At 45.1% G+C, this 17,060-nt stretch overlaps 1 protein-coding gene across 1 annotated transcript in view; it reads right to left on the bottom strand.

Moving 5' to 3' along the window:
- TEAD1 (TEA domain transcription factor 1) overlaps positions 1–17,060 on the bottom strand; it is a 194,422-nt gene that overhangs the window by 25,899 nt on the left and 151,463 nt on the right. The window contains exon 11 of the mRNA XM_079708701.1: positions 6,764–6,937. Within this exon, the coding sequence (XP_079564827.1) occupies positions 6,764–6,937 (174 nt within the window). The remainder of the gene's footprint in view (positions 1–6,763; positions 6,938–17,060) is intronic.

The following is a 17,060-nucleotide window of genomic DNA, read 5'->3' as shown; positions in this document are numbered from 1 at the left end:
GTATACACTACTAGTGCAAGTAATTCAACTAAGGTGACAAGGAGGTGGTGAGATGCCTTTTACACTGCCCAGGGTCGCAAAGGGCAAGTAATAATAACCACATCATGACTTACCCCTCTGTGTAGGGGTGGGCACGGTGCTCATGATGGCCACTGTAAGAAGCATCCCACTTCTATGACTGTTGACATGGGAAGGATATGTCTTAGAATCGAGGGAACACAGTATGTTTAACCTTATTAATAGTTGTTTCTATAGAGAGTGAGGAAGGATTAAAGACTTTGAGTGGAAAGAAAAAATAACTGCAGATGTAGAGGACGCCAAAAACCAAAGTGACAAGAGAAAGTTGTTTTCTTTTAAATTATGCCACACAAGGCTGATGAAGATGCCTGGTATACTCACTATTAACTGCTTGACAACTTTCGAAAGCAACTTGGTTCTTTACACACAGACACAAACTCACATATACCTACAAACACACACACACACACACACACAAATCCTAATCAATGTCTAATAAGAACGGTTAAATTATGATACACCCAGTAAAGAGGATATTACGTAGTCATTAATAATGGTATTAGGAATCTAATGACATCTAGCTACAGGGGAGGGTGCTAGGGAAGGAAGAAAAGCAGAAGGCCAGATTTAATGCACTCCTTGGTTGAAACTACATAAACATGTATCATATTAAGCCATATTCATGGTGCATTTAGGAATGAATGAAGAATTACAGATTTCGAAAACTGCCTAGAAGATTATGATGCTGGCTTTGTAAACATGTCAACACGATGGTGCTGCTCCCCGCACAGGCAGCTACCAGGGTTGCCCTGATCTCTCTGCTAAAACTTAGGATTCAACTTGAACTTCCTGGTAACAGTAGTCTACTCACTTTGGTGCCCAGGTAAACAGACACCTGAGCGCCCCATGCTGACAGCCTTCACAAAGAAAGTACACTGCTTCACTTCAGGTACCCGCACTGGCTTCCACGCACAGACGTCGTGGAAAGCACATGGATTCTGGAGTCCAGCAGATCTGGCATCAGTTAGCTGTGTGACTTTACAGAAATCACTCTGCCTCTCTATGACTCAGTTTCTTTATGTGTAAAGTGGGAATAATCACATGTACCTCACAGGGTTTAAATAATACCAAGTACGTGCTCATGCCTAGTCCAGGGCCTGGCTCAAAGGAGGAACTCATTAACAGCCCCTGTCGCACACTGCTGAAAAGAGAGGAGCCCCTTCCCTCCTGCTCCAGCAAATTCACTTTCCTCTCTTTGTAGAGAGATGTGGAGTAGAATTAAAATGCACGGGAGTGAATAAAAAGTAGGCAAGAAGGAAGAGAAAGGAAATAAACAGGAGACTGTCATAAAAGGAAGAAGTTAAAGAACAAAAATTAAAAAGGCAAAGTGTAGAGAAAGTTGCTTAACAGTAAAAAGAAGCCTATGACTCTCTTGGCTCAAAAATTGTTGAAACCACTGACAGCTCCCTATGACTGACACAAACGAACCCCCCTGATTCCTCTCTTTCCTCATTTTCCACCCACCTGTGTTTCCTATATAAGTGAGGGCCCAGCTGCAAAACATCTTGATGCACCTGAACACACCTTAACTAGCCTTACATGTCCCTTACTTGGGTGCTTCCCACTGGTACCTTACCTGCCATACTCACTGCCATCTCTCCCTATCCTAATACTCGCAGACGTAACGGTCAAAGGAGGAGGTGACCCCTAACATCTCCCCGCTGGGACTGTAAAGTGGTACAAACACCTCGGAAGACAGTTGGGCAGTTTCTTAAGCTAAACACGGAGTTACCGTAAGACCCAGCAACTCCACTCCTGCATAGCTAGCTGCCCAAGAAAAACGAAACCATATGTCCACACACAGACTTGTCCACAAAGACCTCATAGCAGAATTATTTATAAAAGCCTAAAGTGGAAACAATCCACAAGTCTATCGACTAGTGCATGGATAAGTAAAATGCAGTCTATCCATACAGTGGGACAGTATTCAGCAACAGAAAGCAGCGAATCACTGACTCAGGCTACGAAAACATTATAAGTGAGAGAAGCCAGATGCCAACAACCACACATTGAATGATTCCATTTACATGAAATGTCCAGAAAAGGCAAATCTGTACAGGCAGAAAGCGGATTAGTAGCTGCCTGGGCCTGGAAGTGGGAATAAAGACTGACTGCAAATGGGCACTGGGCATCTTTTTGAAAGATAAAAATATTCTAAAATTTAAGAGTGGTGATGACCACAAAACTCTGCACATTTTTCTAAATATCATTGACTTGTACAAAGAAAATGAGTAAAATTTTATGGTATGTAAATGATACCGCAATAAAGCTCTTAAGAAAAAAAAAAAAGGTCTCCCCAGATGCACAGCCATTCACAGGGGCCCTTGGGTGTCCCATACCACTAAGGCTCACAGGGTGGAAGGGCACCCACACTGGCATCTGTGGCTCTGCCATTCACTTGTGTTTTGGGGCCTGAGTCCTGGGGGGCCAGTCAGAGTCTTCCACCCTGAAGCCAGTGGAGTGACCGCTACATGACTCACTGACATCCCATTTACCTCAGTGTCCCCTGGCAAAGAGCTGGGGTCACAGCTTGGGCGTAAGTGCGGGTACCTCAGGTGGACTCAGTATTTCTCTCACAGCAAACTCCTAAGCTGGTCTAGCCTGAATGAGCCCAGATTGGACATGGAGCAAACATTATGAACAAACTAAGGAGACGTGAGGATAGGACCTCTGTTGAAATGCACTGAATTCACACAAAAATGAAAATCTGTGAAGCAAATTGCTAATACGAAAGAAATTTCAAAAGGAAGATTAAGCCTACTTAAGAAACACCCACTGACATTCAAGGATAGAGTCTAAGTGTAATTCATGCTTTCTCAGTCATTAGAGGAAGGCAATGAGATTTCAAGTTGCAGCAAACTGTAAACCTAATTCAAACTGCCTTTCCTCATTTATTCTAACATAGTCAGGACTGAATTTCTTCATAAAGGTTAAGTACTGCTAACAATTATACTGAAGGAGTGATGTCTTCCATCATATTCATAGAAGAGCTCAATTTTAATTCTGCAAATCTTAATTTAATAAACTAATATCTGATCTCAGAGTAATTGTTTCTACATTTGCAAATCTCATACTAGCCACCACACTCTAAACATCTGCAAATCTAGACCTCATTATTTGGGGATTCATGACTGAAGGGTCCCATCACTGAAAGCATTTATTAAAACCATCCCCTGTGTAAAATGGAAAATTTTGGAAGCAAAAACAAAAACAACTTTCTAATACTTTGCATTCCACTTTATAGTCAAACAACATGCTGACTATAAGAAATCTTATTATCATTAAAATCTAATACTATATAGAGGACTTCCCTGGTGGTCCAGTGGTTAAGAATCCACCTTCGAATGCAGGGGACGTGGGTTCGATCCCTGGTCGGGGAACTAAGATCCCACATGCCACAGGGCAACTAAGCCCGCGAGGCTCAACTACTGAGCCCACGCGCCACAACGAAGACCCAACGCAGCCAAAAAAAAAAAAAAAAAAGGAAAACAAAAAAACCAATACCGTTTAATTTGAAAGCACTGAAAATGGCTTATTTTTATCTTATCCTACAATTTCTGATTAATTTTAATTCATTTGGGTAGAACAGTCTCTTTTGATATCCTTCACAACAGTGGCTCTCAAACTTTTGATCTTGGGACCTCTTTTCCACTCTTAAGATTTACTGAGGACCTCAAAGAGCTTTTGTTTCTGTAGGTTATAGCTGTCTGTATTTTCTACGTCAGAAATTTAAACTGAGAAAAATTTTAAATATTTACTACCTAATTTAAAAATAATATTAAGCTCATTGGATGTTAACATACATCTTTTTTTAATTAGACATACCTATATTTTAAAAAACAACAAAAATTAGTGAGAAGGATAGCACTGTGTTACATTTTGCAAATCTACTTAATGTGTGGCTTAATGGAAAATACCTAGATTCTCATACCTGCTTCTAAATTCAATCTGTCATGATTTGTACTTCAACTTTTGGTTGAGGTACATGAAGAAAACCCAGCCTCACATAAATATGTAGCTGGAAAAGGGAAGAATATTTTAATAGGTTCTTCAGGTAACTGTGGCCATTTTTCTTTGACACTACACCAAAACTTGACAAGCGGTAGTTTTTAAAGGTTAGCTATAGTGTGGAGGCTGAAACCATATCAATGATCTTTTCACACTCTGTTACTTTAAAATCCATTGGTTTACCTCGCACAGTATAAAAAAAAAATCACATTTGTTAATATGACTGGATCCCAGCAGAAAAGTCTTTTAAGTATTGCGAAGCTGTCAAGTTCACCAAAGTGGATACAAGTTTTCCAAAAATCTTATTTTTACTTGAAAGCTCAAATTTTATCTTTGGCAACAAAAATTATCAGTTGTTTTCCTTGATGTAGCAGGCAGGCTCACTGCATTCATTTTCAGTGTGTACTCTAGGTTCAAGATATAATAAACCTCATAAAGGACATTCTTGGTGTGACTGATTTTTTTTTTTTAAATTTAAACTGTGCGGGCTTCCCTGGTGGCGCAGGGGTTAAGAATCCGCCTGCCAATGCAGGGGACACACAGGCTCAATCCCTGGTCCGGGAAGATCCCACATGCTGCAGAGCAACTAAGCCAGTACGTCACAACTACTGAGCCTGTGCTCTAGAGCCCGCAAGCCACAACTACTGAGCCCGTGTGCTGCAACTACTGAAGCCCGCGTGCCTAGAGCCCGTGCTCTGCAACAAGAGAAGCCACTGTAATGAGAAGCCCACACGCAGCAACAAAGACCCAACACAGCCAAAAATAAATAAATAAAAAATAAATTTATTTTTTAAAAAAACCAAAAAAACTGTGCATGCAACCCAGCCCGACTGATCCAAGGCTTCAGCAGTTTTACCCTATTACGTTTGAACCATCAATGCGCACATCAGCAGAGTTCAAAAGGAAAATATCTCAGTGTCATAATGAAAATTGTTTTGACCTTGTCAGCCCATTGAAAGGATGCTGAGGAACCCCCTAGGGGTCTGTAGAACACCCTTTGAAAACTGCTGTGTTATCATATAACAACTGACCCCCAACCACCATTCAAGTCAGTACGTGGCAGCCACTAATTTAGAAAAAGGAAGTGACTGCTTAGAAAAATGAAGTGCTTTTTCAGGGTGTCCACATGTATTACTGATCCCGAGAACATTAAATTAAGCAGAAGGCTACTTCCACAATCCAAATTCAATATGGAAGCATGACAAATGAAATCCAGTTAACATGCAAGGATTAAAAAAAACCCTAAACGAATTAAATTTAATATGTAAATTTCCTCCCAAGGAATTTAAAATATGAATTTTCCCTTAGTTCATCTGTTTGTTTCCCCCATTTGTTGAGTTTTTTGTGCCAGGCGCTTGCTTAGCTTCGCAGATATGGAGAGCGATTGACAGACCCTGTGGGTGGGGTCCAGGGGACATGAAGCAGCCAGGAAACAGAGCAAAGGCACTTTAGTCAAATGGATCTGATTTCAAGCCCCAGGTCCCCACCCTGGTGCAGCCTGTACTTTGTAATCTCTGGGTCTCTGTTTTCTTAGTTGGATATGAGGCAAATTCCAGGTAACACTGGGAAGACTGGATAAAATGCATGTAAAGAATGAGCGCAGCTCCCGGCCCACAGCAGGCATTCAATCAGTGTAGCCACCATTATGAATAAGGTGCCTGGAAGCAGTCGAGTCCAGAGAGGAGTGGGACACACATCCAAATAATTATGACACAGCATGGGAACTGAGTAACCACACAACGCGATAGGACTAAAAGAAAAATCAACCATTTGTTGAAGTGAGGAAGGTGCTACAATAAAGAAGCCACCACTTCAAAAGAAGGAGGGAAAGGAGGAGAAGTAAAAAGTCCACCCACTCACACACAAAGGCGGGCCGTAGGACAGACAGCAAGGGAAACACCCGGAACCAGCTCTTTTAGGGCCTTTAATGCCACGCTAAGAAGCGCAAACATTTGAAGCCATTTTCTTTTTATTCTTGTCAAGACTGAGGAGTTATAAACGCTCAGTGCCAGCAGGTCCTCTGCTCTTAAGCCCCCAGTACACACACATTATCCTTACGCTTGCTGTGACATCCCTGACCCAACAGCAGTCCCCTGGCCCGGGCCTGACTAGTGGAGAAGGGACAGCAAAGCTCTCCTCAGAGGCGGGGGGACAGCAGGAAGCCCCAGCAGCTGGGGGAATGTGCCCTTGGTGTTTCAAAGCACAAATGAGGCACGTAATGGGCAGAGCCATTTTGTATTCTCTCTGACACTTATAAAATCTTGAAGCATGTCTTTAGCTCCACCCAAGCCCCTTCTCTGCCTCAGGTCCTACACTCCAGTGGAATTTATAGATCGCTTTGCTTAATGGTTAGTGAACAAACAGAAAGAGAGTCTAAGTGCCTCCCGTCTGCCATTGTGACCCCAGCCATCTGCAAAGTTTCTTGTCATTGCATGAGAGAGTTCTGAAGCCCAAGCAGCTGCCTGTGTCTCTTTGGCAGGGACAGCAAATGCCACCTGGGTCACCACATGGATGTGCCACAAGGCCAGCATGAGGATGGCCCAAGGATGTGAGTTTGTGATCCCCTGGCGATCCTGCAGATCAGTCAGTGGGAATCCATAGCCAGTGTTCTGCCCTCAAGTGTGGGATGCGACCATTCAGACAAAAACCACTGAAATCACAGCACGGTCTTACTCACCCAGAATTTTACGAGGAAGAAGGCATTTTGAGGGCCCTTTCCAAACAGTTCCTTTAAGCCACCTTTCTTTTCAGGAAATTTGTCATAAATCTGACGAATGTCCACTGATTCGAGCAATGGGTCACTGTAAGAATGGTTGGCATGCCCAATGTGCACGAAGAGGTGTTTGTTGTACTGTAAGAAACCAACAGAAACATTCCCATTACAAACCCTTTGATCAACCTGGGACACATCCATCTTGAGCTGCATAAAGAGTGGTAGTCTCGAAATCCCGGAATTCCGCCTTGAATAGCCTCGGGTCTGTGCCTTCGAAAAGATGAAGATATTAAGAAAAGCCATTATAGCTAAGGGTTAAAACAATCATTGTCTATTATTACAAGGGCATATATTTTCCCAAGTGCCTAAAAAAGTCTTTTTGTAGACACAGTAGGAAACAACAACTTAAGTTACCCAACGACCAAACCTAGAAACAATTCCGTTACCCAGTTTCACCTGACTCAACTGAAAATGACAGTGACACCCCCTTTGGGGTGTTACATTTACAGTGTAAGTCCAATAAGCAGTATGGGTGTGGTCAGCTAACACCATCACCCAGAATGCACTTGTCACTCTAGCTCCCCTAGCAACAGCATGAATGCAGTGCTCTGAGCAACGGTACCCACCTACTTCTTCCATCAGGAATAAGAGAGCTCAGTGTCTTTCTCACAAGGCCCCTTAGTAACCAATCTAAAACTTTTGCAAAAGGGCTGGTCAATATGTGACTGTCAGTGCAAAGTTAGAGTCATGGGTATAGATCATGGAGAGGATTCATGGTGCAGGGCTATACGGGACCCGTAAAAAAAGACCAGTCACTCATTCACAAAAACAGAAACAAACAAATCAAAACCCTGGCAAGTCATTTAACTAACAAATGGAAATGCTTTCTTCTCCTTGCTTTGGTATAAGACATGGTAACCGGACCACAAAGGAGTGTGACAAACCAGTGGTTCTCACCCAGGATGTAGCAGAATCACCACGGAGCATTTAAAAATCACCAATGCCTGGGGCCCACCCAGGCTAAACTGGCATTTCTGAGAATGAGGCCAGGCATCAGTAATGTTTAATGCTCCCTTGATGAATTCCAATATGCAGCCAAGTTGGAGAACCACTGGCCTAAACTCTATACTCCAGCCCCCCCATGCCTGCCTCTCCTGCTGAATAGGCAGTAAGACCAGCCTAATGTGACACAAAGGCATCCGGGGTACAGGGGTTCCAGGGAGCTCAGAACCCAACAGGGTTCACAAGAGAAACCCATGTCAGTATTCGCCCACCAGTCCCTATTCGCTTTTCAAGTTTACGCTGGCATTTCTCCAACTACAGTCCTTCCAAGTACTAGTTCCATAGGGAATGAGAAGTCCCAAATAAAAGAAGGCTGCTCCAAGCTGCTTGCCAGCAGTACTGTGTACTGGCTGAGATGGAATCTGTGCTCAGCCTGCTTCAGCACAAAACTTTGTGCCCACTGCCAATTAGCTATGACACTGGGTAAGTCCCCTCTGCCTCCGACATGGGAACAGCGATGGCACCTACCTCCCAAGGGTGCTATAGGGTTTATTTTTGTTTTTTTAAATCTTTTTGCTTATTTATTTATTTTTTATTTTATTAAAAAAATTATTTTGGTTGTGTTGGGTCTTCGTTGCTGTGCGTGGGCTTTCTCTAGTTGCGGCAAGCGGGGGCTACTCTTCGTTGCGGTGTGCAGGCTTCTCACTGCGGTGGCTTCTCGCTGTGGAGCACGGGCTTCAGGCGCAGGCTTCAGTAACTGTGGCACGCAGGCTCAGTAGTTGTGACACACAGCTTAGTTGCTCCACAGCATGTGGGATCTTCCCAGACCAGGGATTGAACCCGTGTCCCCTGCATTGGCAGGCGCATTTTTAACCACTGCGCCACCAGGGAAGTCCCAGTGCTATAGGGTTTAAACGATGTACTGCATATTAAGAGCTTACTGGAGCTCCTCCATTCAACAAACAGTAACACTAAACAAACGTTAGCTACTATTATGTCTCATAAAACCTCTCTCCTTTGAGGTTCATCTGAATATAACACGTTAAAAGCACTGCGGGGGCTTCCCTGGTGGCGCAGTGGTTGAGAGTCCGCCTGCCGATGCAGGGGACACGGGTTCGTGCCCCAGTCCAGGAAGATCCCACATGCCATGGAGCGGCTAGGCCCGTGAGCCATGGCCGCTGAGCCTGAGCGTCCGGAGCCTGTGCTCTGCAATGGGAGAGGCCACAACAGTGAGAGGCCCGCGTACCACAAAAAAAAAAAAAAAAAAAAGCACTGCGGAAGAGAAACATTGTGTAACTTTCTATAGCCCAAAGTTTCCCCAAGTTGTTTGCTCACAAAACCCTGTAAATATATCCTGAGGAAGTGCTGGTTTACACTCATGACCTGCTACCCACACGCTGTGGATCTCTGGCCACAATGTGGAAGGGCAGGAGGCCCAACACCCCATCTGGTGCCAGCTGTCCACATACAGGGAGTGTGGCCAGGGCCCAGCACCATCTGGGAGAGGGCTAAGCCCCTCTCCTGCTCAACATCAGAGTGCTATCTTTACCAAAGCTTCCAAAACCCTAAAAGGCATCAGGTGAAATGAAAAAACGCAACGTCAAGCTCTGACATGGACCCAGCCTCTGTTCCAGCTGTCTGGTGGATTTCAGGATGGCCTGAGACCTGGATGCGGCCACGCAGGAACAGAATATGCTGTGCTGGAAGAAAACTTTTAAAATAAAGTAGAAGCCATTGTCATGTTAGGGAAGTGAGGTTATAGGGAGGGGTGAAGTACCTCTGATCTTTTAAAAATTCTCTCAAATGTTATCACATCATCTTTTCAATTATAAGCAAACCAAAGCCCACAGAAATGTATGGGGCACTGCTGCTAAGGCGCTTCCAGTCTCATCAGTCGGTAGGAGGATAAAAAACAACACAGGTGAAGCTGGGAGCACAAACACTGGTGCAAGGCCCTCAGAGACGAGGAGGTGCATGAGGAGGTGATGTCTCGTGCCTGGCCCCTCTGTTGGACCCCTAGTTACCAGTACAGGAGCAGAGGGCAAAAGGCGTTGTTCCTTCATTATCCAGACAACTGGCTGTCTCCATGTCCATCACCCAACCCTTATTATCCAAACCTTGCTTGCAGCAAGCTCCCAGCCCTACCCGGCTTTGAGAGGCACCATTTCTGTCACTTCTTGTGGCATCTGTAGGCAGTGAGTTTACGGGAGAGAATGGAATACAAACAGAGCCTTGAGTAGTATACCTGTGAATAGAATCAGAGTCTCTCTGCTGAGCACACCTCACTCCCAGCTCTTCTGCCTCGCTAGCTCCCATGGGCCAGGGAATCTGAGCTGGGGTGAAGTTAAAACTGTTGTTAACTCAGGGACCACAGCCCGGACCTCCAGGTGTCAGAGATCAGGAAGGTGAATGACAGGAGGGTAAAATTTACCTTTCTTCAATGGGGACCATGAAAGTATAGATGAAAATCAAGGTGCTGAGCACAAAGCACTCTGGAGCCAGACAAGAACCTGAAATCTCAGTTTTCTCATATGTACAATGGGGATATATGACTGTCATACAGAACAGGTTGGAAGATTAAAGGAAATAATGCACAGAGGGTGCTCAGCATAGGGCCCAGCATAAAAGAAGTGTTCAATAAATCACAGCTGCCAAGATTACTATTGTTGCAGTGTATTATGTGAGATTAACTAGATTCTGGGGTAGAAGCAAAAGAACTTTCCTACTTTAGCTATCTCTCCTGGCTAGCAATGGAAAAATAAACACAAATAAGCCAAGAGCTGGGAGCAAGTTGTGAAGCTGCATGACTGTTCAGATCCTTGATTACAGCCCACCAATTACAAGCTGCTCGGGGTGTGGGCCTCTCACCTGTGTCTGCAGAAAGAAAGAGAACTGTGTCCATTCAGTGTTTGTACAATGTGCTTTCTATATATGTGACCTCTATACAATGACCTCAGGGTCACTGCCTCACAATGACACTGTAGGCAGATTTTATTAAAATCAGTTTTACAGATGAGGAAATAGAAGCCCAGAGATGAACAGATTTGCCTGAGGTCACACATCCAGGAATAGTCCTGAAGTTAACAATAAAACTTGGATCTATCGATGCCACAGCCCATGCACTGGCTGCAAACATCAACCACACTGTCTCCAGAAGAAAATATAAATGCCGAGATCCTTCTAACTCAGATCTACTTTTTCTGAAAGTTGATTTGAGAAAAGAGAAAAAAGCTGAATAACATTTTCAAAATTCTGAGAAATGAAATTAGAATTCGGGACAAACATAATTATTCACAGATGCATCAGATAGAGTCTTCAGAGGTTTCTATTTTGAGGAATTACCTTAGTGCCCAAGTGGCTGAAATTAACTGAGCATGGGCAGGCTGTCTTTGCCAAAGGAAATCGGGCACTGCCTCCCCAAGGCTGGTGACTTGAAACCAAACCCTGACTGTTGGCATCTGAGTGGCTTTATTCCTGCCAAGAGGTGACTTTGTTTCTAAGAATACAAAGGACTAAAGAAGGCATCCTGGAGACCACAGCAGTGGGACAAACAGACCTCCCTCTCTCCTTAATTCAACCTGGCTAGGTGAGGAATCCCTCTGCACCCAAATCTAGAAGGCTGAAAAGAAGACATCTACCTGATATGTTTGGGTTCAAGTTTTAATGAAATTAAAACCCTAAAAACTATTTGGTGAGGCTCTACTTCCCATCCTGCCAGATCTCCTTATAAGAGAAGAAGACTAGGGTGGATACCTCACTTCCCTTCCTCCTTCCCAAATAAATCCCATTTTCTTTCCAGCAGTGGTGGTTTCCCCAAAACTAAAGGTGGAACACAAAACCAAAAAAGGGCAGTTCTATTCTATATAGCAGAAAACAAATATTTACAAAAACAACAAAAATAACAACTACCAACAATCCCAAGTATGTGGGGAATGTACAAGAAGAAATGGGGCAAATGTCAATGAGTCACCTCTACCAAAGCCTAAGACTAAATTTCCTTGATATTGAAAAGAGGGGTTAACACTGGCTTGTTCAATTACAAGAAAGTCTCCTAGGCACTCAGTAGATATGCTGATTATCAACATATCAATGACAACAACAGAAAAAGTGCTCACTCTGCATATTTCTTTTGTGGATTTCTGGGGAACAAATCAGCACACCTAAGGTCCATTATATACCAGGCACTGTGGTGGGCACAGCGAATCCATGAGCTAATAGTAGAAAGCCCCTCCCTTCAAAGAACCTACAGAGTGAATGTATGGAGCCAGCTTATTGCCTCTGTAGTCAGAACCATGGGCTGCCCATTAAATACATGTTCTCAAAGATTCTCAGAGAGAAGACTGGGATTAAGGACAGTCAACATCCCCTCCCCTGTACATCCCACAACTTAAATCAGCATTCACCTGCTCTGTTCATATGGATGGCTGTGTTCTCCAGCACTAAACATACAGTGTGATTCATTAGCAAGGAGAACGTATGTGGAATTTACCTTGAAAATGTGAACAAAGCTTCACAAGCCTAAGGTGCAAACCATGATGAAAACCAAGTTAGCCATCACATGTGAGAATAGAACACACTCTCAGATTTGTCAGGTTTCAGAAAACCGACCTTCCTTGCAACTACTCTGAGGTAGCAAGAGGAGGATATATTCTTTTGAAATGAGGGAGTAAATCAAAAAAGAGGGAGATGAGGCCAGAACGCAGAAGAGAGGTGAAAGGAACACGCTGGCCCGCAGCTGGGCTGCTGACCTGGACAGCAGCCAGTCCAGAGGGGACGAGGAGCTGGAGGGCTCCCAAAGGGACTAGAGAGATTCCCTGACTTAGCTGACCATCTGGAGAAGAGTTTGAGAATTCTGTTAGAAATGTGGAGGATGAATTTGTGTAGGTATATAAAAACGGAACAAATAAAAAGGCAATGACAAACTTTAGAAAAAACAAGTTTTACAATCAAGAAAATGGTTCTAACACATTACACGTTAACCATGCTGTGTACAAAATTTGCACAGGTTTGTAATATAAACACTGAGTGTTAATTAAACCAAAAATTGTGATGTAACCATATTGGGGGGCTGAGGATGTGCTAAGTTCAGAGAGCTAAGTCCTGGTCTTCCACAGTAAGAAGTCACAGATAATGTCTGCATATCGATGGATTGAGATACATAGTAGAAGCATGTTGTTTAGAAATACGGAGATACTATACAAAGCAAGGAATAAAAGGCGGCAGCAGATGTTCCTAAGGAGCAGGACTGGGGGGTGGGAGACAGGGCAAGGGGGCAGGGGATGGCTGCTCTTCCTTACAGGCCATGCATGGGGTGTGACCTGGCTTATACACGAAGCACATCTATTACTTCATTAAATTAAATAAACAGCCAATCCAAAACCATCTTGAAACATCATGGAGTCTTGTGAGGAAAGAACTATAAAGGGAAACAAAAACACAAAGAGTCGTGCTTCAGGATTCCTTCTAGTTGGCTGCAAGTTCCCTGAACCTGAAAGGAGCTTGGTCAGATCATAGAGCCTTCCTAGGCTCAAATACTCAGGATGACTGAGCAGGAGCTTGGACCCTTGTCTGCCTGCAGGGTTCACCAGAAAGACTGATGTTGCACCGGCACAATCCTACCTGGATTGAGATGTCCCGTGGCTCAGCAGCCCCTGACACAATCTTAATACACAGATTTCTATTCTGACTTGGGGAAATGCTCATTTTCTCTTTTTATTGCTATAATCTCTCCAGTTATTCTTCACAGCAGTTGTAAACAGTGATAAAGGTAAATGTAATCCTAAAATCGCCCCACAGTGACTTGTGAAGGGTAATTTAGCTACCCTGGGGGATTAACAAAGGACTTTCCCCCTCCTCCAAAGCTGTTCTGCGAGGTTGCTTTCCTTCCTGGTCTCTGGCTCTCCCTCTCTCTCTGCTGCTTAGGGAGGCTGCAGGGGAGGAGGGCTGAGCACCAGACTCAAGAGTCAGACAGGGTCTGGGTCTGAGTCCTGGCGCCGGCACCGCTTCCTAGCTAAGTCATCTGGGAGGGGCGCTTTCAGCCCTCTCCACATCGGTAATGCAGGGATAATAATAGTAACTACCTCGAAGGAGCGTCACGATGCTTAAAGGAGATCACACAATGCTGTGCCAAGCATGTAGTTTGTTATTATTATCATTGCTATTATTATTTTCCCCAATAATCACGATGTTTCTGTACTTCGGGTGAAATTACTTGAAATTATGGCTGTTCCTCTGACAGCAACGAAATGGAAATACTAAAAATTTAAAGCAGAAATTGAGAGGAAAGTTTCAGACACATTGGTGATTTCTACTGTCCCGACACTGCCATTATGTACTGTACTGTAGGGTAGCTGAGGTAGGGGTGACGTGTACGCGAGGCCTTGAGGGATCCGGCCCCTGAACTACCCCCAAGGCGTGTCTGTGAAGAATGCAACGTCTGTCCTCGCAAGTGGGGCTAGGGCAGCCTGGGCGGTTGCCCATTACTGCAGATGAGACAAACCAGAACAAGCAACTCCCTAAGTGGCCACTGGGGTTTAATTTTCTTTTCTCTTTTTTTGGAAAGGGCTGCTAATACGTTCTAGTCCAGAGCCCTCTGATGCGGCAGTTCACTTTTTATGCAAAAGGAAAGGGAAAGCCCTAAGAATCTGCTGGTCCTCAGCATCTGAGAGGCTCCCTTGGACACACCCCAACACTGCACTACACTGTCTGACCTGAAGATGGCGGTCTTTCCCTAAACGTATTCCAAAAATTCCAAGTATTTGAAGAACGCAGTAAAACCTTGAAAAATGACTGCTGTCAAATAATACCGGGAGAAAAATTATAATCCACTTAGGAGTTCAAAGAAACCAAGACAAATAACTCATGTCAAGGGATGCTAATGTACAAGTTGAAACAGAACAAGGACAAATCACCTACATTTGCTTCCTGTTATTTTCCTGCCTGGACAGTCTGCTCAGACACCCCCAGCGCAGCCTGGGCAACCTGTGACGGCCCCTGGGCCCTGCAGGGACAGGGAGTGGATGCAGGACCAAGCCACGGAAAGTGGCCTGCGTCTTCAGTCCCTGGGGAGAGGAGCTTGCCTGCGCTCACGCTCCAGCAGGCTCTCTCCTCAGCTAGCTGGTCCAGAGGCACCAGCCCTGTTCTGGCTACTCGGCCCCCCCGGTGCTGCTTCCTCCCTTCCCTGTGCTCTTCCCAGAAAGAAACATCACTGAACACAAGAAACAAGGAATGAATCGGTCCTTCCTTCCTGGATCTCACACCAGGATGCAGCCCCTCATCCCACCTCCCACTTCCACCACCATCTCCATGGAGCAAGCGGCTGCTGTTTTCTTAGAAAGAAGTGTGTCTTCCCCACACAAGGGCAGCTGTTAAGGCCCATTGGCTGAGTACAGGGACAGCGACCAGGAAGGCAGGCGGGGGTGCAGCTGACCTGCTAAGGAAAGCAGATGGAGCCTGGCTGGGCCTCTGTGAAATGTCTATAAAACCCAGATTTCCAGATGCTTTCAATTGCCTCATCCCCAAATGGTCATGAATAAAGAGGGTGAGCGTCCAGAGAAGCTCAGACATGGAGAGTAAACCACCCACTGCTGCTACGAGAGGGTGCAGCTGGCATGGATGAGCTGATAGCACAGCTTGGCAGTCGTGCAGGACAGGATGGGAAAGGCCACACCCCACCACAGTGACCTGTCACCTCCAGCACTGGAGAACACTCCATGTCCCAGGTCCTACTGGAAGACCACACGTGGTAACACGTATGAGAAAAAGCAGGCAGAAGCACGAACATTGAGCACAGCCAACCGTCAGACCCGCTGCAGTCCTCCTGAGGACCTGGAAGGCCAAATGTGCTTTCTGACCATTTATTCAAATACGGGATGCATACACTAAGAACCCATTGGGTTAGAATCCAGGCCCTGCTGTTTCTGAGTTGTGTGGCCTGAGCCAAGTTGCTTAAACTTTCTGGGCTGTGGTGTCCTCATTTGAAAAGAGATGTCACCTGGCCTGCTCATCTCACGGGTCAGTGTGAGGTCAAAAGAAACAGGAAACATGACAGTTCTGTGTGAGGCTTAGGGAGCTACACAGATGCTAGGATGCAGGTTAACTATTAATGAGAGCCACACACAAGCCATGAACTGGAGAAGAGAAAGAGTCTCTTTTCTGAAGGACCAGAAACCAAATCTCCCCAGAGAGCTGTTTCCTATGAACACATAACCCCGCTCTGAGATGTAGCGACCCCCTTAGCAGGCACTGCAGGGCTTGGAAGCTTCTTCAGAGAGAACTTGCCCTCTTCCACTCTGTCCAGGATATAGGCGAGGATCCTCCTGGCAATCTGGAATCTAAACCTTGCTTCTGATCTTACTTCTCCAGCTGAATTCCCATACAAAACAACTGACTCTCCTTTCTGCCACGGCCCTCATCAATGTTGTATTGCCTCAGAGTTGCACTGGTCACATTTTCCAAACCAAAGTCAGGATCTGTGAGATCTGACAAAGGAATTTCAGTTGACCTGTGAATTTAGGCCTTTGAAAGAAGCTATATAAAACCATGAAATCATCCTTGGGGTCCACATTTAACCAACTGCCTGTATGGAAAAGAATCAGGCTGTCTGCAGAATATATTTGCAGAACTTGAGGGACAAGACTCCCCCCCAGAGGGGAGAACTCAGGTTCCCTCAGGCTGTGAAGACTGCTGAATCACTGCCCGCACTGGGGAAGTCCCATGCTTTTAGGCTGTTCCAGCCACTTAGACATAAAGATAAGGGGCCAGGTTACTCCAGGCAGCAAAACTCCTCACTTTCTGGTTGAGGAACTGCCATCATCCAAAGCCTGGGTATCATTCAGGAATTCTCTCCTCCTGTGGAGCCCAAATCAAGTGTCCTTACTTTTCTTTCTCCAAATGTCCCGATCACCTTCCTTCACTGGCTGCCCCCGTGTGAAGGGCCTGCCACATCCAGGCTGTGCTTGGGGAGCTCAGACCTTGAAGGGCAGCTGTTTTTGCATCTGAGGGATTTTTTAATTTCTTCAGAAGTACAGTGACACGGTGAATATACAAAGGGGAGACAAACCATGGCACAGCCATTTCCTGGCAGTGGAACTTGATCATGTATCTTAATGCTCCTGAGTCTCTGTTCCATTACTGAGAGACGGGACGTAAGAACAGTGCCTGTGTCAAATGCTTGGCACACAGTGCTTGGGACACAGCTTGGCCAATGCTGGAGGTTATTGTGATGGCTGCAACTAGCGGAGGTATCTCCCTGGTCAGG

Source organism: Hyperoodon ampullatus (assembly GCF_949752795.1).
Source record: "Hyperoodon ampullatus genome assembly, chromosome: 7".
Lineage (NCBI taxonomy): Eukaryota > Metazoa > Chordata > Mammalia > Artiodactyla > Ziphiidae > Hyperoodon > Hyperoodon ampullatus.
This window is presented reverse-complemented; position numbering and strand designations above follow the sequence as displayed.